Raw genomic sequence first — 25,788 nt, 5'->3', positions numbered from 1 at the left:
GACATTTCTGCCCTATACAGTAAACACCCGTGTATAAGAACACAAAATTTTGCAAACCAGCATGGATAGGTTCTTATATATTGGGTATTGAATAGGAAATGAGGCTGTTTAGCATTTTAGATTGCATCTTACGTGATGCAGGGCTTTCATAAATGTATTTTGTTCCGATCCAAACTTCAGCCATTTTGATGTGATTGAAGGGGCTAAAGGTTTTGAAATTGTAGTGGATTACAAACTTTTTTGTGGAAGTTTATGCTACCTATAGAAGGTGTTACAGTGGAAGTTGAGCCAAAGGAGTCCGCCAAAAGCTTGAATTTAAGTTAAATAATGAACAGTACGGCGCTTAAGCTTGGGAATTGAAAAACATTGCAATATTGAACAGAGTAATGAATACTGCATTTATAAAGTTATTGTAAAGAATCTAAAATATCAGTTGATCGTTCAATGACAATGAGTAAGCAACTAGTGTTTTATACTGTATCTAAATCATGTTTTGGCTAAACTGTCTTTCTATTTAGAAAATATTTGTAGTTTTCAAAGCAGAGAATAATTATTTTGATATTACCATATCTCTTCTACTGTTCCATGTACAAAGTGCCTTGCTTTCACATAACTTGAATAATCTTTTTAAAGTTTTATTTTATTCGTTAATATTTTTTTATAATAAGGTTTTATTTACGTTTTATTCGTAAATTTTATTCTAATAGATTGAGGGGCTACAGCTGGAGGGTTGCACTTTTGATGGCAAGAAATTGCACGAGAACACGCGTGACTCATCAAGCATTTCTGCGATACCCGTGTGTACATTGGGGTGGATACCAAGGGTAAGTCTAGAGTTTGTCATCTTTATTGGATTCTTTTTATTTGTATTTGCAGTTGAAAGGTTGGCTACATCAGCGTTTAAAATTTTATGGGTTGTATTACTCAAAAGCCTTGCATTTTTTCCCCAATTTATCACCTCTTAGCTGGATTATTTCCTGTCACAATTTTCGAGGGGATCGTTTCTAAAAATTTATTTTGTATTATAACAGGAAAGTACTGATCCGTACCCCATTGATGAGTGCATCGCATTGCCCCTGTACTACACCCTGTTCCGGGATCGTGTCGTCACACAGCTGAATGTTCCTTGTGGGACTGAACAAGACAAGTGGATACAGTCTGGTGCTGCACTTTTTTTGAAGAACATGTGACCGTGACTTGCTTTTTACGATTTATGTTATTTGTCACCCGAACCTTGCATATAAGCTCATTTACCTTCATTGAGAATTGAATACGATAAAATACGATAAAAACGTAACCATACGAGTGAAGTTCGGAAACCAACAAATGGAGCCTATTCATTCAACTTGGCTTTAGATATAACTTTGAAATATGTGACAGGGCCCACGCCACGAATTTTAAAGTGGGGCGCCAAGGCTAGCAAAAATAGGGGGCCAAGACTTCTTTCCCCTTTTACTGCAGCTTCAAAACTACTTGCTTCTCAAACAAGTTGGGGGACATGGCCACCCCGGCCACCCAGGTGTAATACTCGATAAAAAAGCAAGTTACTTATTTATTAATTTCTGCCCCTTACCACAATTGCGCTTATATGCAACGTTAAGGATGTTATGCAGAATCTAGTTTGTGAAACGTTTTTTTTGCACTTGTTAAACATCGTGCACAATTTTTTTTTAGTGCTTTACTGTGTACTTAAATCAGTGTTAGTAAATCATTCAGAATGGATTATTCAATTTGTGCCTGCTTCATTACTAGCGTTCTTAAACTCACGTTTGACATACACATTTTTGGTGAATCCTGTTTGAAATCACGTTTGAATTCCAGGATGATTACTACTCAGGGAAGAAAGTGGCAAGAGGGCTAGGTGCCATGGTCCTATAAGTAAAATTGTTTTTTGGCATTACAAAGCCTTTTCCTTGGGGAGCATGACACCTTACATGTCATACTTTGATTAAATTTGGATCAGAGATTCCACTCGGAATTAAATCTTTCAAAGTTTTTTTTGCCCTTTCTCGAAACTGTTCTAAACTTAATGCCCTTGAAGCATTAGCTTGCAGATGAAGATATGAACTAAAAATGCTCAAACACGTAAAACTATATATTTTAAGTAGCTGACAAACAGTACAGTATAGACTGATCTATTGTTCTACTTTGTACAAAAGCAAAGAGACAGTAAGATTTTTGTTAAGTTTTTAAAGGTTTTCATGCACAGTCTTAAAGTGAGAAGCAGGTTTCCTTCAACTTAGAGTGGCGTATTATTTTGAAAGTCAGGCTCTTTGTTCCCTAAATTTGCTTGCTTGACTGACCCTTTTTCGATCTGTTGAAAAAAACTGATTTGTTGCAAGAAAACTTTTTGAGTCAATTCCAGCCTCAGTTTTGGCCATTGCCTACTTCAATGTTTGAAATAGAAACATCAGAATAGAACAGTTACTCGAAATTGAATAACTGTCTTGTTTATTAACTCTAAAGCTATCGAACCAAACTTATATGCCAAATTTGGAAGATCTTGATGACAGAGATAATGTTAAAGCCATCAATTTCTGATTAAGAAATTACTATTCAAATAAATTAAATTATTTATGTTTTTAATCAATTTTTATGTAAACATAAACACAAGGAGAAATTATGACATATATTATATGACACTGATTGGTCAACCTCTACAGTCATGTGCTCCTGTTTCTGATTGGCCTATTTCGATCCACAACTGGGTATATATATTTCCTAGCGTAGAGTTTTCGATCTATGTTCTGACGTTTTAAACTCTGAAGAGTGTCAGACGAAAAGCTTTAGTTTGCTTTGTTTGCAGTACTCAAATGTTTGCTTTTTTCAAAGCCATATATTTTTCAATTATATCTGATGATTCAACAAATATCAGAAGGAAAAATATAAAAAAACTATCAACATCTTCATTTCTACTTTAAAACTCATTTGGAACAAGAGTCTATCAGTGATGAAATACAAATGCATAGGTTAAAACAAGACATGAATTTTTATATACTTCAATTGTGAACAGCAAATAATATCATTGTGAACAGCAAAAATATCATGTGAGATGAAATATTCTTAGCAAATTTACAAAACTGTGATGAAAATATAATGCAACTTTATATGCTTGCCTCATATCAGCTATTTTAATAAAATGGAGCTACCCAATTCATACACTTACACACTGTATATACAAACATTAGAATGTACTTAGGGTTTTATATTATTAAACCACAGCCATGAATTTTGTGATATCAAATATATACAGTTACAGAAAAGTAAGAAATCTATAAGAGAATGCCATTGGTATTGAAAGAAGACTTGATGCAAAAAACATGTAAATGCATTATTTTTCTCTATCATTATCAATAATTATGGAAATCTAAGCTCCTAAATGATCAGTGGGCCTCCCAGTAACAGTTATCGCTCATTCAATATTTAAATTTGTTTATGTAACATAGAAGAGTTGTATCACCCTGCTAACAATCACATTGGTGTCTGTGTTCTTAGTCTTAAAGCAAGGCATTCCAAATTAGCATTGGTTAAAACAATTCTTTATTTATAAAAGGCTAAGTTCCAGGAAATGGAGACAGCCTTTGTGAAAGTTCTCTGGGATCTTTCAGTGCTTCAACTTTGTACTTTTATATCTTTTACTTCGTTTTGTTTTTGGCTCTTCATCTGTTTCTTCACTTGACGATGAATCTGAAGAGCTTGAAGATGATGAAGATGAGGAGGATGTGCTGGTAGTTTCTGAATCTGATGAGTCAGAAGACGAGTCTGAGGAGCCATCTGATGGAGCCTCTTCTTCTGCAGATGAAACTATCTTCTTTTCACTGAAAATATTTTGAAGCATGGTTATTTCTATTGTTTCATAAAGGAAACAGAGGGCATCACTACTTGTCTTGAAAACTTTTTATTACGTAAAGGAAATATTGGGGTGATAAACTAGTAAAATTTATCTATGCATATATGTCATGCCTGACTGTCAAATATGCTAGTTTGTAAAATGTCTTAATCTAAAACAAGTGCATGAACAAAATTTTGATTAGTGAAAAGCTTTCTGCTGTCTTGCCTTTGCTCATATCGAAGTATGAAATGAGTTGTGTAGCAAGTATTCAATTTTAAGCAAATTTTACCATGTTTTTTAAGTGTATGAACTAAATTTGCATTCATAATATCTATAATCTTTACCGAAATTTGTAATTCCAATAAAAATTAAAGATTTCACTCAATTTACTAAAATTCATTGATGTTGTAAAGCACATAACTAATTATTAAATGTTAAACCTTTCTGTCGCATCTTCCTTTTCCTCTGTAGGTTTGGGATCCTTTTCCTTGTCCTTCAGAATTCGTGTTCTTGATGGACGATAAACATATTTTCTGTCATTTTTACATTCATATGTCCAATGGCCAATTTGTAAGCACTTTTGGCACTTTTGACTTTTTGCTTCTTTGTTGCTGTGAAAATTTTAAACAGAATTTATTTATTGAGTGAGCAAAAATGCTTGTAATTAGATTCAAAACACTTTTTCATTTTATTGAATATTAATATGAATTGCTGGTCAGTAACTTCAAAATCAAATGAAAACCAATATAACATAGTTATAATTATTTTATAGCTGTTACTTTTTCTTCACTGGCTTAAAAATTTGACAAGTAAGGTACATATTTAACAAGTGTCATTTGCATGAGGGCAATAGCTCTGCCCAAACAATTCAAATAACAGCTGTGCAGCACACAGTGAAAGTTTAAGTCTAAGACAAAAGATGACAAAAACTATAACTAAAGAAAACGTGGTCATCAAAAAGCATTTTATTTTTTTATGATATTGACTTACAAAACTTAATCTAAACAGCTTATATTCCAAAACTGCAGAGTATGGCTAATCTCAAGATCTCAGGTGTATATTAGCAAAATTTCAATTGTGCAAGTGTGCACTTTGGCCAGACTGGAAACATTGCCTCTTGTGTGGACAAGTTTACTATGAAAATTTGAGACTGCATGCCTGAAAGCATAATGGTAAATGTTAATGGTAAGTGTTTTTAGCGTTTATAATGGTAAATGTTATTATCTGGGGATTTTGAGAGCAGCCAATATGCAAAAGCACCCAGTTGAGTGCGCAGGCAATATCTTGCAGGCGGGCAACAAAGTTTCCAGTCTGGTACTTTGGTATGTGGGTGCACTTCAACTGTACATTTTAGTGTGTAAAATTATGCTAGAGTTAAATAAGGATATCAAAGTGAGTATGAATGATGTTAAGAAAATTAACATCCTATTGATAGTTATTTTGTTATAAACCATTGCAAGTTTATTTTCATCTTGTAAAAACTAATTTCTTCATTTGCCCTAAGCAATAGAACACACTCACACCATGTCCAGATCTTAAAATGCCAACCTTTTATCAAATGTGCAGGGAAAATTTTAGAACACTACCGGGGTGTGCACTTGCCATACTCTGCAGTTTGTTCAGATTCTACAATAAACCATGAATTCGTTGTTTCTATCTTTTCTTTCATCGTTGCTTTTTGTGATCCTTTGACAAAATCCATAATTTTTATGGCTTAACTTCGGAGGATGCAAAACAAGTCTTTCTATCCTTGCAATTTTTTGTGATTAAAAAATTGCCCAACCAAAAAATAAAATAATTGAATTTGATTAGCTACAAAAGTTAACAGCCTATAAGAAAAGTTTAGCAATAAAAACTTGACACAAGCCTTAGTGAAACCATACTTTAAGTTTCAGAGTGTAGTTTTTTACAACGATACATATTTAAACCCAAACCTTTTCGACTCTCTCAAAAACTTCCAGGCCAAGGCCGCCATGTCTTCGCGGGACAATCGCAGCGAGTCACAGGGTACAGAGGTGACAATTTCCATCCTTCGATCGAGGCTGGAAGAAACGAAACGAACAACAAAATGGCGCGCGAAGGAGAATGGTTTTTTACTCTAATTGGAATATGTTGTTGCATCAAGCTGCTTTTGTTGCCAGCATAGTATGATCTTTAACAAAGCTTTACAAAATGTTTAATATAATTTTGCTGATTCCTTTTTTGTAATTAGCTTTTTTTGTTATCAAATAACTTCATCATAAACCATTCGTTTCCTGAAATGGAACCTTCACTACCATGGTACTAGTTTACTTTCCTTGATTTCGGCCCAAGTAACGCCATATTATAGCTAACTCTGGCACATCTTAGGCTGTGATCCTTAGAAAGTTCTCGCTGCAATATATGCGATGGGTTGGGGCAACCTCTACAAAGATCTTTCCTGCACCCAGGAAGACTTTTGAAACACAAAATTTGCTTGTATATTTTTTTTCTATAGCTTGAAGCAACAACAAAAAGAAAGCTAATAAAAGAAATCGAAATTAAAATAAGCCGGTAGTACTCAAAGCTAGGAATTCAAACTTTCTGTGAAAGTCTATGTAGAATTCAAACTGAAAAGTCTCAAAAGGAGAATGCTACCCATGCTAAAAAAGCATGGTCATTAGATTGCCTGGACAAAGTTAACACTAAATCTTCCTTATATGTTTTCTTATATAATGATTTCTGTGTGAATGATATCAGTGGACACAAAATGGTAAAGGGCATCCAAATGACCCTGACTAGGATCTTCAAAGTATATGTTTGAAAATCTATGACAAAAGGCAATGAATAACATTTGACAATGTACTGCTCACCAAGTGAGTCTTACCAGTCTTTATATTCAAGAACCCATATTAGGTATTCCAAGGTTTCTTGATGAACTGTAGAAATATCAAAAAAAACTATGAAAATGCTTTCTTTCTTTAATTTTCAATGCATTTGTCTTTGTTGCACTCAAAGTTTTGGTGTAGATATGTGTAGTTGCCTTTTAACATTATTGTTTATTTGTATTCTGATCAAAATCTTATCTTACAGCCGATCTACAGATTTTGAAGTGCATAGAAACTGGCTTGCAATCACTCATAGCCTACCTGTTTCTGACTGGTATTATGAGGTAAGTTTCAGTCCATATGACTTCACAATGCACAAATTTGTTACTTTTGTGGTCATGTGGAGCTTAAACTGTTTTCAAGTATAAATAGAATTTAATATGTAGCTAATGAGCCTTTTATTTGCATTCTTACTTGGCTAAGGATCTTAAAGAAACTACGACTTAAATTTTTGAAGGGGCCACATATAAAGGATTATACTTTGTTAGATACTCTGGCTGAGATACGTTTTGGTTTATACTCTACACTTGTGAAGCAAAGAAAAGAAATAGTTTTAAAGGATGAGATAAAACGAATACAAATGTTTTTTAGGCTGGAAAGTGGTAATGAAAAAAATTCTGGGCTTGAAAAATTGAATTGAATTGTCTTGCTGTTTTACAATGAAATGTCCAGTTTATATTATTTGTAATATAGAACTTAAAATTAATGCTATTATTGAAAAAAAAGACTTGGGTTTAATTTTTTGTTATTAGGTTCTACTCATGGTATAAGCCCATTAAAGAGACTTGTTTGTGATAAAGGTGCATGCCTATCTGGTTAAGGGTTCATGCACTTGTAACCAAGCCCCCCTTATCTAAGCAGGGAAAATGTGTATAAGTTTGTAAGAAAGATTTGCATTAGTGAGTAAACTGAAACAATGGCTTTTATATTTGGGCAAGTCAACTGAATTATTTGTGTTTATTTAATTCATAGTTTCATTTTTATGTTCTGCAAGGGCTTTCATCTTTTTGATAATTCATTTTGACAGGAAACTTCACAATGGACCCTGGACTACCCACCCTTCTTTGCATGGTTTGAGTATTTACTATCCCAGGTAGCAGAGTTCTTTGACAAAGATATGCTAATTGTCACCAATCTTGAGTATGGAAGCAGAGCAACAGTTGTATTCCAGAGGCTGTCTGTAATCTTCACTGACTTTATGCTAATTTATGCAGTGTACAGGTAGATATATATTTACGTAGTTTTTTCTTTAATTTCTCAACTTACTTGGTTGCTTTTTATGATATGAGTGCTATGTTTGTTTGAAAGTGTTAGATGCTTCAGGTTACCAATTGTTTGAGAAGACTGTATTGTGTAACGATATCAGTTGTCTTGAACTTTGGGTATGCCTTGTTTACATTGTGTAAAGAAACTGCCCTAAGGTAGATGAAACTTTTTCTATTGTAAAACATTAGTTGTGAGCTCAATATATATTTTCTGTTTAGATAACACGTTTAATATCCCCTATTTCATTAGGTACATTGTTTGTAATCTTCAAGGATTCAGAAAAGAGCCTTTAGCAACAAGCAAAGTCTTCATCCTGACCAGTTTGCTGCTTTTTAATTTTGGATTGTTTGTTGTGGATCGTATCTTTTTCAAATTATTATCAATCACATGCTATGTTTTTAATAAATATCCCAAAGGTTAAATCATTACATCAAGAAATATTTTAATAAAGCCTGTTTGATTGTATCATCTAGAAATTATTCTTCAAAGTGAATAGTTTGTTGGCCTGTTTATAAAGGTTTTTTAGCCATATTCAATTTTTATCTTTTATCAGCTATAGGATAACCTCTTGCAAGAAAATTAGTTAAAAATTAGTGAGTGATTTTAATTTTCAGTTTATTACCATATTTCTTTGTTTAATGTGTGGATAGATTTTAACTGACTACTGAATCTATTTTAATGTTTTGTATATTATGACCAATAATAATTTTATGCTAATTTGCCAATTTTCTCTGACTGCCAACAGATATACATTTTCAGTACAATGGATTTCTTTTTGGCATTTTACTGCTATCTATACAGAAGACAACTGCGGTAACTTTTTTAGATAAAGTTATAATTTTTATATTCATGTATAGCCAGTTTCCTAGCAAAAGTATAGAGATATCACTCTCAGTTTTTGTGACATTGTAAAATTTATTTACGTGGTGTTTTTGCAGTTTGGCATAAAAGGTATTATTTGCGAAATTTTAAAGTGACACTATAAATCCTTGAATTACCCCCTAGGACAAAAGTTAATTGGCCCCAGTTAACTAATTAATAAGCTCCCATTTTAAAAGTAACAATTGTTACATAAAGAAAGTAAGGAACAGTGCTAAATGCCAGGAGCAAGCAACAATATAATAAACACCAGCAAATTAATAGAAGCTTCATCAGAGCAAAAGTAAGCTGACTGACAAATTTACAAATTTAAGATTTTCAACATGCCTGAAACCTTTGAATAAGCCCCCAACTTCAAACAAGCCCCCACCCTCACATACCATTTTTTGCATTTTGATAAATTGCCACAAATATTTACAATTCTTGAAATGAAAAATTCAGAAGAGTCATTTTTCCTTGATAAGTCACTCATTAGTAGATGATGCAAGACTAAAATGAACACGACACTTTCGCAATTTGTTTGTTAAAGACATCCATTTGCAGAATGTACAGATTATTTGATACATAAAAATTAAGTAGGCTGAATATCGAATAGAACTTTAAAAAGTGAAAATTCTTTGAAAAATACTGTTAGCATAGTGATATTATGATACCTTTTATAAGCCTGACAAACCCAACCTTTTATAAGCCTGAAGATTTAATTAAATGCCATTTTTACTTTGCAGGGAAGCATACCCCAAGGAGCATTCCTGTTTGCAGTTCTCCTCAATTTCAAACATATCTTCCTTTACATCGCCCCTGCATATTTTGTTTACCTTCTGAGGGAGTTTTGTTTCCGAAATACAAGGAAATCTTCAAGTGAGTTAGACTGTGTTTGATTTTTCATTGCTGCTTCAGAATTAAATCATTTGTCAATATGAATAATTACGACTTTTAAAACCATTTAGTTTTTCAATATGTCTGACAAACATGCCTGTGTAAGGTTTCATTAATATCTTCCTCTGTAACTTAGACAAACAATCGGGGATTTTTCTTCTTTCAGGGATGGCACATTTGATTGGTGTTGGTATATTTGACCTGATGATAACGAGGTTGATCGGGCTAGGCCTCATCGTATCTTCAGTCTTTTTGGTTTCATTCGGCCCATTTGTATATATGGTATGTCATGGATTTCTTCCATTTCCTTTTTTCTTTGCTTGCATTTAATGTAGATAGAGCATGTAGCAAAAATATATTTTTACTTCGATAATTTTCTGCACCTTTTTGTGACAGAAAATGATAGAAAATTATCGTAAGTGGCAAATATGCCTCCAGATGGTATCTTTTTACGGAAATCGGTATATAAAGCTATGAATTAATCTTCTAGGGAGAGATCATTTCATTGAGGAGATTTTGCTATCATTTTGTTCTTCATACTCAATTTTCGCACATTCTAATTTCTGTCCGAAAATAGTTTTGTTTTTTGTTGTAGTAATCTGTCTCACTCCCTGATAAACATGATAGTTTATACTTTGTATCAAATCTAAATTCAAAGCTGTAAACTGTCAGTGAGAGATTGTCGGTCATTCATCTAACCTTTAATTCAATTCAGCTCGAGTCAGTTCAATTCAAGTTAAAATTTGGTCACATGAAAGTGATTCTTTATTTTTGGCTTCACATTATCTGGGTCGCCGTTTTCACGCCTTGTTGAAGTTATTTGGACCCAGTTGCTGATATTGAAATTGAGACCTACTTTCATGCCAACTCATTCCAAATTCTATCTGGTAAAAAACTTACCAATTATTCTTCCCGATCTGTAGGGCGATCTCAAGCAAGTTCTTTCTCGCCTGTTTCCAGTAAAAAGAGGGTTGTGTCATGCCTACTGGGCCGCGAACTTCTGGTCCTTATATAATTTGGCTGACAAATTTCTTGCAATAGCTGGTATGTTTCAGTTTAATCAAATTCTATTCTAATTTTTTGAAGTAGTTGAAGAGTCACTTTATTTTATAATGTGTAATGTATGTGCATACTTCTCTTCTCATCTGGTAGTTATAATTCACTTTTTAGTGTTTAAAATTTTCCTTTCGACATTTTTTCTCCATTAATACTCCTATCAAAGTGGAACTTAATATAATTTCAAGGAGCCTCTGCCTTAACGTAGATTAAAGACACTGGTTGTCTTGTACAACATTGGTATCATGTGAAACTTTAAAGAAGTTAGGGAAGTTTGGGATAAATCGTTCTTGTCGTTCACAATGTTGGTATACAATATATGGAAAGCATGCCACATAAACTTTATTGTAGAAAAAGCTGTTAAAAACTGCCTTTTCTTGAAGGCACAACTGGCCTTTGTTTTCTTCTATATAATAGACCCAAAGTACTGCAAGGGACTTGAAGTCCTTCTTTCGCTCAAACCAATATGAATTCTGTTTTACAGGTTCCAAACTAGGTCTCCATATCTCTTCAACAAGTCAAGCTTCCATGACTGGTGGCCTTGTGGCACAGCAAGAGCATCTCGTATTGCCGTCTGTATCTGCCTTGGCAACTGCAATTCTAACGTTAGCTACGATGCTGGTTTGTGATTTACTTTTTTTCTGATCAATGGTTTAAAGTCTACAGTTTCAGATTGAATATTTTAGTAAAAGTCATATTGGATCTATAATCGAGTGATAAGGATAATTTATGTCCGTTCTTTCATAAAATAAACCCTGAAAAGATATTACTTAACAGGGAAAACACTTGATAATCATTTATGCTTTCTGTGGTAAAAAGCGAATATTCTATTTCTAAACTTAACAACCTGTTCTTCTAGCCTTCCTTGTAAGTGGCTTTTGTAGTGTTATGAAATTCCCACGAATTTTATAGACTAACAAATCATTCAGTTAGAAATCTAGCATATCTCCAGCCAAGGTGTCTAATTCCTACTTAATGTCGTACAAATAGACCTTCTGCTATTCATTAACGAAAGTCATTAGAAACCCTCAGATATGATTTTCATCACTTTTTTACCATATTATGTATCATTGCTTTTGATACCAATAAATATTCTCAGCATTCATTCTCGTCTTCGTAATGAAACGTTTAACTTAGGACATGCAAATGTTATTTTTCAATAGTCAGTCAATCTTATCAAATTGTTTTACGTTTCAACGATTAATTAGTTTTTTGCCAATTCTACCCCTTTCTGACCTTTATGCTCTGCGTTTGAAAATAACTAATCATGTTCCTTTGGTTTTGGAAGAAACACTGGCATTTGTTTAAGAAAGAAAGAGTTTAAGAAATTCTGTATAACTAGTGTCCAATTATCCATATCTTTTCAAGTTAATATTTTACAGTATTGTTGTATTTACAGCCTTCATTACTTAATATATGGTACAGACCATCTGGACCAAAGGGATTTCTTCGTTGCCTCATAATATGCGCTTATTGCTCGTTTCTGTTCGGTTATCACGTGCACGAGAAGGCAGTCATCATGATAATCATACCAATGTGGTATGTACAGTTATTTTGCAAATATTTGTATTCACTCCTAGTTTTAGTTTTTTGTGCTGTTTTTGTTGTCCCTGATGTTAATTAATATCTGCAATTGGGCGTTAAAGTTTATTATATTGGATGCTCCAGTCTGGATTAGATCGATCTGCAATAATGCATTGCATATTCTGAGTCTAGTTCATCCCAAATGTACTGATCACACATCATAGGAAGCAACTTTGCCAGAAGAGCTCTGAGAACAGCATGTCTTAGAACTCGATGGGTACCTGAAACCATGAAACAAGAGAACTGATGCAATTTTATCTATGTTTAAATATTTCACAGCCAAAGCTGTTCTGACTCATTCTAGACCAATCTAGAAGCATTTGATTATCAAACTTATCATTTATTTATTAAATGCGGTTTTGTTATTTCTAATTTTACCCAACTTTGATTATATTATTTATTAAGAAGTTGGCCACTCAATTATCGCGAATACTCTACTTATTTGTTTGTTAAAGCTGAAAGGTAATTGAATGTTTTGTGCCGACATGAATAAACTTGGTTTCCATTCCTTTCCTGATTTTTTTATCAAAACCGTAATCTTTTGGTCTGACCATAATTTTCATAGGGACCTTTAATTTTGAATCCATATACCTGCAGCTTATTTCTTCCTGTAGAAGCAAGATATGGCACAATTTAGTTCTGTTCTCTACAATATTGATTTATATATATTTATAGACTTATATCATTTCTAGACCCGGGTAACACCGTATAAATTGAATCTTCAGCACTTTTCGTTGCAGTAGTGGATGGAAAATTTTTATCCTTTCCCGCCACTCAAAATGTTTTTCCAAACCAATTAATTTTCTATAAGTAATTCCAAAAATCTCTTTTTCTAGCTTACTTGCAGTGGAATCAAAGTCAGACTGCCGTGCGTTCATCCTTCTCTCGGTTCCGGGACATTTTGCTCTGTTCCCTTTACTTTATCAGCCATTTGGTGAGTAAAACACGGAGTTTAAAAATTTTGTTCAGTAAAGCTATGTCTTGGCCGCTTTAAAAATAAACATAGAAGTGCCAAATCAATTTTTAACAATCAATATATTAATTATATTAATTCATAAGTTTATAGACCTTTTATTGCCACGGTCAACCCAGGATTTAATTTCATATTGCCCAGTTCGGAAATGCTTATGGTGTCTTTATGTAAATAGTTGCTCACTGCAAAATTCACCAGTTTGACGTGTTCTTATGCATTTACATCATTATTCGCAGAAACTCCACTTAAGGTTACACTTTTCTTGGCGTACACTGTATTATCACTTGCATTTCTTGCTAAGTTGCACAGGTATGTACTGCTTCCTACTTTTTATGCACTTAATCGTCTTCACCCAACTTCACGACATACTTAGATTGACTAAGAACTTGGGTAAAAACAATGCTTATGTGCAATTGGAGTGATAAAGTAAATTGAAAAAGATGAATGGGAGGATGTGAGAAAATCTTTGAAAGAAGTAAAGGAAAGAAAGCTGGCTGAATTTAGCTTTATCGTGGGTAAAAATTGCTTAATCGTTATACACCCTCGATAGAAAACAATTTCAAAGCATGACCGGAATGCTAAATTAAGGCTTTCATTCGTGCCTGCTTGGTATAAATTCTATTCTGCAACTATTTTGCACCTTGTTGCTACATTTTTCAGACCTCATTACTGGCTAGGGTTGCTCACAAACCGAATTCTTTTAGACACATTTCTTTGCAAATTGGTAATAAACATTAAACGTTGACAGTTTACCTCTGAAATTTGGCTGGTAGGACCATGTTTAAGGAAGAGACCATTTATAGGGAAAGTTTTAAGTAAAAGAAGGAAATAGTTTTAGAAAGAGAGGGAATGTTGCACTAAAACCTTCACATTTGATTGATCGTAGGTGTGAAATATCATCTTTTGGTCTGCCGTTCCTCAACCGGATCGAGGCTCTCTACATCTGGGGTCTGGTGCCTCTGTACATATATTGCAATGCAGTTCATTCCATGATTGGTCTCAGTGAAAAACTGCCTTTTGTTCCTCTGATGCTAACGTCGGTGTATTGCACTATTGGAATTTTATGCTCATGGGGAGTTTTTTACTTCAAATCAATGAATTTTACAACCAAAGACATCAAAGTTAGTTAAAGCATAACTACAATGAATTTTTAATAGTTTTGAAGCTGAGAAAATCGATAGATATATTTCAATGATTTATTTAAATATAGAATTTGGAAAAAGGTTGTGATTAATTTTACAGATGCAATTCTACGTAAGCCGCCAAGTTCGGTCAATGCTCCAAAACAGCAATGCAGTTGTAAAATTTCATCTCACAGAATTCTTGATAGAACATATTCAAGCGATTTTATACCCTTCAAATGCCCGTCAATGTAACTTTTTCTGGTCTACCTCTGTTTATGCAAATTGCTCACAAGGAAATGAATAATCAAAAGGTGTTGCTAGGATGCTTCAAAGGTGCCATTCCCTAAAAATTCCCTTGTTCATAATGCTTTTGGCAAAAAAAGTAACCGAGGTATTCTTTGGGGGCATAGTGTATTGAAAAACCAAAGGCTCAAAGCTTTTTAACACAATTTCCTGACCTTCTCTTTCTATCGTTCTCTAAAGTGGTACAACTCTAAAGTGATACAAATAAAGTGATACAGCCGTAATACAACTCTTCTTAAGAACACCTGCTGCGACCTTCCTCACATCCAATTGGTGATACAAAAATGAACAATTACTAGTTCGTGTTTTCATTTTGATAGAGTGCCGAAACTTGATATGACAGCCGCTCATAGTATTATATAAATGTGAACAAAGAATCATTGCCTTATTTTAACGAATTTACAGTGAAATATTAATTGACCTTTTGTTTGAGGGAGTAAGAGCTTGCAACGACAGTGTCCCCAGCGGTGGTTTCATTCCATCGTGGGAGAATTCAGCTCAGCCAAAGATAAGTAACAATCACGTGATTGCACATTTGAAGCAGGATGTCAGCAAGTTCTCTTCAGGTTTGACTACTGAATGCCGGTTTATTTCAATGCAAATTAGAGCATACCGGTTGCTCAATCAATTGCTTCATATTAAAAGGACGCTGTCGTTGAATTTCAGCCACCCGTTTAGCAAGTTTACTTAACCTGAATAGTAGCCGGACATGTCTCAAAAAATTTCGTAAAATTTATTGATTGATAAAGTTTTTTAGAATTGGGCTCTTTCTCCGCGTTTACTTTGTTTATTTTTGTAAACGAGCTTCATCTATTATTCATGACGTTATACTAGTAAGGTGAAAGACAGGGGAAATTTTATTTCCGCTGCCTGGCATAGGTTTTTGTCATCAGTGCCTGGCATAAGTACTGGATCAGAACTGCATCTACAGCAATAATATTAATTTATCAGTACCTGCAGCATCTTCAGAAATTTTACAAGCTCAACTACTCCATCTCAATATACCCTTCAGAAACTGTTTATTAGCTAAACAAGCTCGTCAAATGATATGTTATACTTGATTTTCAAAACCATTTAATTTCTCGAGTTCGTAATCACAGCCGTATCGAAACAGTGTCTTACACCCCACTAAATGGCTGACTCACTAATGGCGTTACTTTTGTCGTATTGACTGCTAGTACGTTTTGAGCCGCGCAGGTGCTGGACACCTCTTATCACCCATTTTTTCCACTGCAGGTGAGACAGCCATTCAATTTATATTTTTGCCCCATCCTACTCAAGTTACTGTTAAAGCTGAATTTACTTCCTTGAAAAATGGCAATGTGTTTTGATGAGCAGGCCGCCAGCTCATTAGAAAATACGTTTTTAAACTGAGTTAACTTGATCTGTATCTCAAGAACTCGTATTATAATCATCTGATAATTGCAAATGTTTCTTTGCTTGCTGCTTCAATTTATTTCCGTATACAGAAACTTTAATAGATAGCGTTGCTATTTGGTTTCTTGATTAACACTTAGAGTGTCTTGAAAATTATTGTGCATTAGAAACATCCAAAAAATGATTAAAATTATTGAAATGAGTTCGATCTGCATGTATGCATTGCCGTCTTTGTAAATAATGCGACTTCGTATTTTTTCGATTATAAGAACAGTGTATTCGATTTTCGTGCACAGGTTTTCGTTGGCCTAAGGGTGAAGAAAAGGTTTGATTTTTTGACGGCAGACATTTTCCACAATTCTACATCCAAAGAAAAGTAAGTCTGTATAGAAAATATATCAATTTCTACAGAATGCATCTTGTTGTTATGTGTAGTTTTTACTGGAAAGATATTTAACATACAAAATTTTCCTCGTTCAATTTTCCAATATTTGTGATTATTTCGCATCGGATTTGGTCGCACTCCATCAAAACCATTGTTATAGTAGATTAATATGATTTAGATGATCTTCAAATTTTTTGAAAGGATTAAAGCATTTCTGTAAAAAGTTTCCATTCAAATCACATGCTAAAGAATTCTTAGTCATCTTTCTAATAACGATCCTGTGCAATATAACGGCATGGAAAACTAAAGCCAATTTTAGTCCTTTTGGTCGTAATATTAGTGTTTTCCTTCGAATAAGCTTAGGTATTGACGAATCAAGATGCATATCCTGCTTTTAGCCCAACGATTTCCGTCATGCTACATAAAATCCATTGAACTGCTATACATGTCTAATTTGAAATCTCTAATGATTTTAGCAGTTCGCAGGATGCTGCAAAATTCAGTAAAAATAATACGTTTTTAAACCATGTAATTTTCAAACCTGATTTGTTTATATATCATTATTTGCAAATTATTTTTTTAAACGTGCATTTTTTTCTCTACTCTTTTCTCGGACTCTTATTTATGCCACGTGATCACATAACAGCGAATCAAGTAACGGGATTCCATTGATGTGACGCTAGATGATTTTGAAATTAACCCATATTTGGCAGCTGTTTATATCAAAGTGATCAATGTAAGGCAATAGATAGTATTTATAAGGCGATCTGAGTCGTCTTATGCAGTTGAAGCTGGTTTCGCGAGTTTACATCTGACTTCAAGTCTGCATTTTTTATATGTTACTGACTGCTTTCACTTAATTGGCTATCAAGATCTATTATTCATAGAAAGTTCTTTCGCACAGGTGTCAACAAAAAATTAAGCGGCGATTGGTCAAGAGGAGAAAAGAAGGTAGTCGTTGGTTTGTGAACAAAGAAGAACCAACCAGCTAAAGGCTACTGGTGTTCTTATACATTAGATATCGTTAGCGCTTTCATTTACAAGCTTGTATAGCTGACATAGTCCGCACGTTGCACGCACTGTGTCGAAACTAGCACACGTCTGAAGCAGACTGGTTCTGATAGAACACTGATCTAACATTCACAACTTATAGAAAAGAGAGGTTTATTTCAATTGCAAAATGGTGAGTTGTTGCAAGAATTTTCTTGGCTTTGTTGATCCCTTATTTAATTTGTTTATTTGAAAACAACCACTTTGGGTACGGTGCTTATTGTAGTTTGTCATTGAATAGAGAATTTTTTTGGGACATGTCTTTACTTAGGCCAGTGTTCCAAATATTCTTGAATTTGTTGGTATATAGACACTCTATGGATTAAGCTAACGTGCACTGAATAATTCATTCAGTGTAGAAATAAATAGGTAGAGCGTTGTGCAAAGAATTATTACTTTTTATGAGATGAAATATTTACTCTGATAAGTGCTTTTAACGTTCTTTTTGGTCGTTTTTACGTCTTAAAAATGTATGTGTCCAGACACCTTATAAAGCCCCAGACGTTGCACTAGGCTGAAGGTGTGTACCTGTCGAGGCGGCAAAGAAAGACCTGTTAAGCAATTCTGTTCAACAAGGGGCGCTGTTTGTTGGATGGATTATAAATCTCCTGGAAATACTTCTCGTAGACCAACAGATTATCTTGAAATCTCGAACAACCCCGTTGACCATGAGCAGAGAACATCTGCCCACAGAGTTTTGGTGGAATTCTTTTGTTGGCAAACAAAGCATGCCTGCTGAATTGAAAAAAGCAAAGGATTAGTTCCTTTCTAAGATGGCCATTTGTATGAATCTCCTTTAAATAATACGTTCACTAACAGGCACCTGACGAAAACAAAACTTGATGCATCCTCTAGCTTTTATCAGCTTTTTAATGTCAAACAACCTTAAAAGGTCTTAAAATATTTCCTGTTTAAGGCATTCCCTGCCTTAAACAGGAAATATTTTAAAAATGATTCAAGAATTATTTCCTGCAGAACTTGTTGCAACCTCGAAGTCTTATGATTTCCTTTAGTATCAAACCTCAAAAATGCTACGAGCCCATTTATCATGCTTTCCTCTACAGGCACCAAAAGCCAGCAACTAGTGGAATAATATAATATTGCATAAGATATATTTTCAAGGGAGCACTATGTTTGTTGCACTACGTTTGCATACCTCGCCTGGCATACCATCAATACTAAGTATATGGCTTTGGGCATCATGCCATACAACGATGGTATACAACGATGTATTCAAAAACATTTGGTGCTGCCATCCTGCAGTAGCTCTCTCCATGTCACTATTCAAATCATTTATTTCGTTCACTAACATTACTGCATCCCCTTTAGTATCTTCTTCCCTTTGCGCTATATTCCCAGACAAAAATGCACGTCATTGGATGAGACTTCAATTGCGCATCGATAATGATTGACATGTATGTTTCTAAAGCATCTTTCAGCCTGCTCTGGAGCAGCCAAAATCGAATTGCATTCGAAATTAAATATTTATATGCCATATGAATAGACGCCGTCTATTCCAAGTTACAAATGGAATGATTAATTGATGTTTGAAAACAAATAAGAATCTAAAATAGAATAATTAAGGAATTATTTCGTAATCATACAATTAAAGCGTTGCTCAATGTTATGCTACAACTAAATCGTTTCATCTTCCATCAAGGCCTTTCTTTGTTTATGTTTTCGTAGCAATTTGATACACTTTGACCTTACCGTTTTGTTTTTAAAACCAATTGTATAGATTGATTGATAAGCACGCCTCCTAATCCAATCCTCTAAAGCTGAATTATTTTATTTCGCTTCGCAGAGGGAATGTATATCAATTCACGTCGGCCAGGCTGGTTGCCAAATGGGCAATGCATGCTGGGAACTCTACTGTTTGGAGCATGGAATTGACCCAACAGGAAGAATAAACGAAGACCGCGTCAAAGATGTCAACGATTCAAACACGACGTTTTTTGCCGAAACGGAAAGCAACAGACGAGTTCCAAGGGCCGTTTATGTCGATCTGGAACCGACTGTTATCGGTGTGTAGATTTATTGTAAATTGGCTGCACCTGCCAAAAAGTGGCTCTTTAAGCTAGTTTCTTGTGCTCTGAACCATTTATTGGGCTAAACCTTAAGCACTTACCCGGAACATTGTACATTAAACATTGTACATTAATAAATATACGCTGCTTCTGAAACACAGAAGGTACAGACCGTTTTTGTTACCTGTCCGCACAGAATATTTGTTATCAAAATATAATTGACCCATTCCATTGCCAAATTAAATTGGCTATTCCTAATAAAAACTGTTTCTCATTCAATCTTCTTCAAGATCATTCACGTTTTTAGGGTTACACAAACAATTCAAACCTTCCTTTTGAGGTAGAATTATTTTGTCCTATGAAATCTATTTGATAATCGTTTGATGTTTTGATTTCATTTGAAAACAACAACAACACACCGATTAACATTAGAACTTTTGATGAGCAGTCTGTAGCTTTTGATGAGCAGCTTTTGACGAGTTAATATTTTTATAGATGAAGTGCGCACCGGCACATACAAGGAGCTCTTCCACCCTGACCAGATGATAACCGGCAAAGAAGATGCTGCCAACAATTTTGCTCGCGGCCATTACACTGTTGGCCGCCATATTGTCGACTCTGTCCTTGATCGCGTCAGAAAGCTTGTGAGTTACATCTGTTTTTTTTTCATTTATGAAGTATTTCGTTGCTTCTAATCCCCCGAGTTGATGATAGATCTTGAAATGGTGGATTACTTAGGAATGGATAGACCTTTTTCCTTAATGACGGGGGAGTGGCACTGGCACCGGGTGCCTTATGGCTCCGCATTCCCAAAATCCATCCTGTACTGTGTTATGTAGCCAATCTTTTCTTTGAAGGTTGCACGAACAAGTTGCACAATACATACTTTTTGAGCTTTTTGAGTAAGGTTGATCTTTCTTCATAAGATTAGAGGCAAATGCTGCCTTGTTAGTCTTGGAGCAAAACTGGAAAGGGGTAAGAGGCTAATGATGATCAAGCTTTCACATTCGTTTTAGACTGACGTTTGCGATGGACTGCAGGGATTCATCCTGTTTCACTCTTTTGGCGGTGGAACTGGCTCAGGACTGACAGCACGTCTCATGGAACGGTTGTCCGTAGACTATGGGAAAAAGAGCAAGCTGCAGTTCTCAATCTACCCTGCCCCTCAAGTCTCGACTGCAGTTGTGGAGCCTTATAACTCTGTGCTAACGACTCATTTCACTTTCGACCACTCAGACTGTGCCTTCATGGTTGATAATGAGGCTATCTACGACATTTGTCGCAAGAACCTCGATATCGAGCGCCCAACATACTCAAACTTGAATAGACTCATCAGCCAAGTTGTTTCTTCAATAACAGCATCATTGCGATTTGATGGTAAGTTCGTTGATAACAATAGTTTTTTCTCGTTTCCATTTTGTTTAGTACTACCGTTCCTTATAAAATCTTATATTTAAATTATAGTTTTTCAACACGAGTATTTTTGCCCTACAGGTGAACTGAATGTGGATTTAAATGAATTCCAAACCAATTTGGTTCCATACCCAAGGATCCATTTTCCATTGGCTAGTTTTGCACCAATCATATCTGCTGAAAAGGCCTATCACGAACAATTGCATACAAGTGAAATAACAACAGCTGTCTTTGAACCAGCCAACCAGATGGTCAAGTGTGACCCAAGAACGGGCAAATACATGGCCTGTTGCCTGCTGTACAGAGGAGACGTCGTTCCAGGCGATGTCAATGCCTCAATTGCCAAGATACGCGGACTTCATACTATACAATTCGTCGATTGGTGCCCAACTGGCTTCAAAGTTGGCATAAACCACCAGCCTGCCACAGTTGTTCCAGGTAAAACTTAGCTTGTTTCGAATCTAACCCTTTCCATTTGTCCAGCGTGAAATTATATACGTAATCGATATTGAAATAGTCAAATGAAGCTATTTGTTTCTACATATCTGGAAGAATATAAACATTTACGTTGCTTTTAACAAATATACCCCTAGACAGCTCTGCTGTTCAATTTTCTTTGCAGCTTTATTGTATCCCACTTCCACTTTAAGAACGTTTGCGTATAAGAAACTTTTTGTACGGAAATCTTTGAAAACATAGGACTTGATGAGCAACTTGCAAATAAATGGAGTGGTTTAAAATTTATGGAACTAATTCAAGGCAACCTTTAAGTCATATGAGTAATTCGTTCACTTATTTCGATTTATTTTTCAGGAGGTGACATGAGCAAAACGAATAGATCAGTTTGTATGTTGAGCAATACCACCGCCATGGCCTCACTGTGGGCCCGCCTCGATCACAAATTCGATCTCATGTACCGCAAAAGAGCTTTCGTCCATTGGTATGTCGGTGAAGGAATGGAAGAGGGTGAATTCAACGAAGCAAGGGAGGATCTGGCGGTCCTGGAAAAAGACTATGAAGAGGTTGGAGAATCAGGCGATAAGGACGATGGAGAAGGAGGCGACGAGTATTAACTCTAACGTCAGAATTGAAATAGTAAATTGCAAAAAGGCATTCATTGGAGATAGAAGTAGATCTATCAGAAGAAATAGTGTATGATAACAACTTTGTAATTTTAGGAAACTTGCACTTGATATAAAACACATAACTAAAGGGGAACGATGTAAACACTGGCAATTTTATAAGATACATGAAAACTTACTGATTTTAAATTACACAAAAAGCTTTAATAAATTCTTCAAGAAAACAAATTTGTTATTGTTTTCTCGACTTCAGCATTTAATGAATAGAGACATTTGGCAAATATGACAAACACACGAGTTAATTGTATTCAAGCGAATATTTCGTTTACTCTTTCTTATACGAGGTAGCGCGAATAATCATTGTGTGAGAACAAACTCCAGAAAGAGATATCATGTGTAACAAGGAAAATGCAGTTGCCCTTAAGATTCAAGTCAAAGCAGCCCCACATGCATCGATAATGCGAAAAATGCATGTTTGGGATCATTAAATTGCATCTTAAGCGATCCCAACCAGGTACCATTCGAGTAATTTGTGAAAGAAAAATCTTTGAAAATTGTTATCTACGCAGTTTCCAAGAAACTAGGATAACAAGGATACCCAAACCTTGATGCATGTTCGACTTGGTTGAATTTAACTTGGTAAATAAGAAGCAATTTTTTGATGAGTAATTTCATTTACTTAGATCAAGCTTTGTGATTTTAAAACATGTACGGTTCCCTTTCTTACGGCCAACGACAAATGAAGATGAATAGACAGAAAAAACATTTTAGAAAAGACAGGTGAAAATTGATAAATTGTGTTCAGTTCTGCAAGTTGTAGTTCAAAGGCTCCACTCAATCCTCTTTCAAACATTTTGCTAGGAGCTACCTTTTGGTTATGCTGGTGGTTGAACATAACCCCCTGTTGTCACTTATCAGTGGTTAAAGAATATGTCCCATGCATCCCATACTATAAGAAGCCATTTTTAAGAGTTATTTTTAAGTAGAATATCTTGTAGAGTAACACCCTTTTCATGTGCAGTTCACTGCTTGGAAGCATAATAGAGCAAGGGGGACTGCATCGTGGCTTAAATCTTTCCAAGGTCTTATCAGTGTGGAAGAGAAAATGGCCTTACTGCCATACTGCGTACGCTGCCGATGAAGGGGATAGGGGTGATAAGGCAAGCTGTTCCCCTATTCTTGCTGTCTTGGCACTTAGAGCTTGAGGTTCGACACAGAATGGCATATTGGTACTTTTCAATAACAAACTTGTTTACTTGCTTCTTATGATTGGTCATTGATCGTAGTACGTTTTTTCAAGAGATTAGAAAGTGTAGATTCTGATATTGCGATTTCCGTGTAACTAAAATGGTGACGAGGAAACTAGATTATAAACACGCAAAAAGTTCATAAAGTTTCTTTCAAAAACATCAAAATTTTGTTACAGTTATATTGTTACAGATTTATGAATCAGAGGAATTAAATATACAAATGTAAATGATAGGAACAAAATATTAAGTACAGCATGGAAAACACCACTGAATACCAAGTCAATTTAAAAATACCTATTTTGACAGCGATAAGGATGCATTTGTAGAGAATGATCAGTTGACGAAAAAAAATGACAGCAAGATTAGTATGACGTGGCAGAAAGAACAAATAAACATTGAGTCAAATTCTGTCGAAAAACATTTAAAGTCCTGCAAGAGATAACAGCAAACAGAGAACTGGAGACGAATTGTTAAAGACATAATAGCGGAAAACAGCTGACCATGTATTTTAGTTTTAGTTGGGCAGAAAGAAATATTGCCGAATTAGATTTAAAAGGCAAAAAAAACTTTCACGAATTTATTATCACTGGTTTGCTGACAGAGAAGGAAAGGGGAGGTGGAAGATAGAAGGTAGCAGCGAACATCGTCAACTCAAATATACGAGAGTAAGATAACAGTTATTAATGTAATTTCAAATTTGAAGGCCTATCAAATTTGCAGGCCAAGACGACTTTCTTCTCTAAGACCCTCCTGTACTGCAAGCCACTTAAAGTAGTTGATAAGTAACTAAAACATCTCTTAATAAAAAAGGCATGCTATACTATTTGTTTGCGTATGGCTGACTTTCAGCTTTTGTCAAGAAAGCTACACGCTAAATCATCTAACACAGCTATAACCATCTATATAAAAAGCTACGATGGCATAAAAAACGCTATAGACTACAAAAACGCCAAATACAAAAATACGTCTTTCTTGTGAATACGATTTGGATATAGAATCATGTTGTAGGCAATCCCGCTCATATCTACTTCCTTTTCAAAAATTTTCCAGCAATTACAACAACCAAGTTTTGGAATGGTTCGGTCAAAAAGACCATCCTTACAAATAACCTTATAACTGCCTTGACATTAACATCATAACATCTGGGCTACACAACGATTTAATCATTTTCGCTATGAAGCAAGCAGGGAAGTGAGGCAGGTAATGTGGGAACTGGCACTTGACGAAAAAGATGGAAAGCTGCACTTTTTAAGAGCTTGGGTTCTGTTTACACGGTACGGACCAAATATGTTGTGAGTGTTTTTTGGCACAGTAATATGACCCATTGGGATAGGGTGCCCGTGGAAACATGATCCATTGCAACGGGGTGCCCGTGGAAACATGATCCATTGGAACAATGGTGCCCGCAAGGAGTAACTGGTCAAACAGCTACACTCCTCGAAAGTTTAAACTTGATTTACATCAAAAAAGTACAAACAAAACCTACAGTACAAAGAATAGATTAATTAAGTCATCACTTTTGCTTTCACAACGCAGTCAAGAAGACGGGTTTCTTAAACTGGGGACTCGTGCGATAAGCCCATTTCCAGGCCTTGCCGTTATTTTTCACAATAGCCTATATAAGAGTATTATAAAACAAAACATAAAATTTTGACTTGATACAGCCATACCTATCACTGATGATATAATCATTGTTTACACGTAAATAGGTCATTTAATGACAAGGCCTACGCGAGTTTTGTGCACTATCCCTTTTTCTATACGCTAATAAAACATCTAAATTTCAGTCCCATCTTGATCACCCACACTAACGGCAGAAGCAGTCCTTTTGACCTCGTCTGAGGGCCGCCTCCTTTTATAAAGGACAACAGCGGCTGTTGCAATGATCAAAAACAAAACAGCTAGAACAATGCCTGCAATGGCCCCGGATGAGAGTTGCTCTTCTAAAACAGTTTGTCGCTGTAAGCCCTTTTCTTTTGGAAGGTTTCCACCGTAGTTATTCTCCAAGGTTAAAGAGGAATCCCCTAGAGGATTAGAAGGGGGATTGTAAGCTAGCCTGATCATCTGGATGTTTGTTCCTCTGTTTTTACCAATGGTTTTCAGTTCCTCTAGTTCCCTTCTGTACCGTCCGTGTGAGGGTTTTGCCATAATGGAATGTCTTGTTTCAGTCACAAGATATTCCAAGCTCCTTTTGCCTACTCCCCGGTTCTTCTGTGACTCTGACCTTACTGTGTAAATTGTGTGCAAGAACCAATTTCTGCCACCAGAAACCTGTTGATTTAAGATTTAGACCGTATTTTGATAAGTTGTTTTACTTAAAATCGCATTGTAGCACGAAAAAACTGCGTTCAATAAACACTTTGCGAGGTGCCCGAAATTCAAGAGAATTTCGCGATATGAGATGTATACTTCCAGCAACTTTTATGCAGGTTTCTTTATTTCTAGTTGATTTGTTTACTTTTTCG

The 25,788-nt window shown here is 35.2% G+C and overlaps 4 protein-coding genes across 6 annotated transcripts in view; 2 read left to right on the top strand and 2 right to left on the bottom strand.

Annotated features, from left to right (window-relative positions):
• The window catches only part of LOC135686687 (cytoplasmic dynein 2 heavy chain 1), a 48,634-nt gene extending 44,978 nt beyond the window's left edge, over nucleotides 1-3,656 (top strand). Inside the window, exons 75-76 of the mRNA XM_065202976.2 lie at nucleotides 708-824; nucleotides 1,032-3,656. Coding sequence (XP_065059048.2) covers nucleotides 708-824; nucleotides 1,032-1,190 — 276 coding nt within the window. The 3' untranslated portion in view covers nucleotides 1,191-3,656. The remainder of the gene's footprint in view (nucleotides 1-707; nucleotides 825-1,031) is intronic.
• On the bottom strand, nucleotides 2,968-5,851 carry LOC135686691 (uncharacterized). The gene is made up of 3 exons (XM_065202981.2): nucleotides 5,767-5,851; nucleotides 4,273-4,443; nucleotides 2,968-3,818 (listed from the first exon to the last, which is right to left on the bottom strand). The coding sequence occupies exons 1-3, from the start codon at nucleotides 5,805-5,807 to the stop codon at nucleotides 3,605-3,607; spliced, it is 426 nt and encodes a 141-aa protein (XP_065059053.2). The 5' UTR covers nucleotides 5,808-5,851; the 3' UTR covers nucleotides 2,968-3,604.
• On the top strand, nucleotides 5,837-23,705 carry LOC135686689 (tubulin alpha chain). Of its 3 annotated transcripts, XM_089108953.1 has the most exons (15): nucleotides 5,837-5,977; nucleotides 6,884-6,962; nucleotides 7,706-7,899; nucleotides 8,194-8,303; nucleotides 8,690-8,757; nucleotides 9,549-9,681; nucleotides 9,866-9,981; nucleotides 10,623-10,743; nucleotides 11,240-11,376; nucleotides 12,155-12,294; nucleotides 13,176-13,273; nucleotides 13,549-13,621; nucleotides 14,199-15,975; nucleotides 16,413-16,492; nucleotides 17,406-17,681. In XM_089108953.1, the coding sequence occupies exons 1-13, from the start codon at nucleotides 5,901-5,903 to the stop codon at nucleotides 14,440-14,442; spliced, it is 1,590 nt and encodes a 529-aa protein (XP_088965079.1). In that variant the 5' UTR covers nucleotides 5,837-5,900; the 3' UTR covers nucleotides 14,443-15,975; nucleotides 16,413-16,492; nucleotides 17,406-17,681. The 3 variants fall into 3 exon arrangements, with proteins under 3 accessions (XP_088965079.1, XP_065059050.2, XP_088965080.1); XM_065202978.2 differs by having other exon boundaries at nucleotides 14,199-16,492; XM_089108954.1 differs by lacking the exons at nucleotides 5,837-5,977; nucleotides 6,884-6,962; nucleotides 7,706-7,899; ... (8 more) ...; nucleotides 13,549-13,621; nucleotides 14,199-15,975 and adding exons at nucleotides 19,356-19,575; nucleotides 20,074-20,222; nucleotides 20,595-20,955; nucleotides 21,073-21,429; nucleotides 21,805-23,705 and having other exon boundaries at nucleotides 16,347-16,492; nucleotides 17,406-17,684.
• The window catches only part of LOC135686688 (FRAS1-related extracellular matrix protein 2), a 34,142-nt gene continuing 31,812 nt past the window's right edge, over nucleotides 23,459-25,788 (bottom strand). Inside the window, exon 20 of the mRNA XM_065202977.2 lies at nucleotides 23,459-25,594. Within this exon, the coding sequence (XP_065059049.2) occupies nucleotides 25,100-25,594 (495 nt within the window). The 3' untranslated portion in view covers nucleotides 23,459-25,099. The remainder of the gene's footprint in view (nucleotides 25,595-25,788) is intronic.

Source organism: Rhopilema esculentum, chromosome 6, assembly GCF_057945365.1.
Source record: "Rhopilema esculentum isolate cy_ngs chromosome 6, ASM5794536v1, whole genome shotgun sequence".
Taxonomy (NCBI): domain Eukaryota; kingdom Metazoa; phylum Cnidaria; class Scyphozoa; order Rhizostomeae; family Rhizostomatidae; genus Rhopilema; species Rhopilema esculentum.
The sequence above is the reverse complement of the archived record's forward strand: the minus strand, read 5'-3'. Positions and strand labels throughout refer to the sequence as shown.

Coding starts and splice junctions, on each gene's coding strand:
- LOC135686689 (XM_089108953.1), top strand. CDS start 5,901: ATGGCGCGCGAAGGAGAATGGTTTTTTACTCTAATTGGAATATGTTGT. Junction 7,900..8,193: donor CTAATTTATGCAGTGTACAG/GTAGATATATAT, acceptor CTATTTCATTAG/GTACATTGTTTGTAATCTTC. Junction 13,622..14,198: donor TTTCTTGCTAAGTTGCACAG/GTATGTACTGCT, acceptor GATTGATCGTAG/GTGTGAAATATCATCTTTTG.
- LOC135686691 (XM_065202981.2), bottom strand. CDS start 5,807: ATGGCGGCCTTGGCCTGGAAGTTTTTGAGAGAGTCGAAAAG. Junction 4,444..5,766: donor TTTTTGAGAGAGTCGAAAAG/GTTTGGGTTTAA, acceptor AAATTTTCACAG/CAACAAAGAAGCAAAAAGTC. Junction 3,819..4,272: donor AAGGAAGATGCGACAGAAAG/GTTTAACATTTA, acceptor AAATATTTTCAG/TGAAAAGAAGATAGTTTCAT.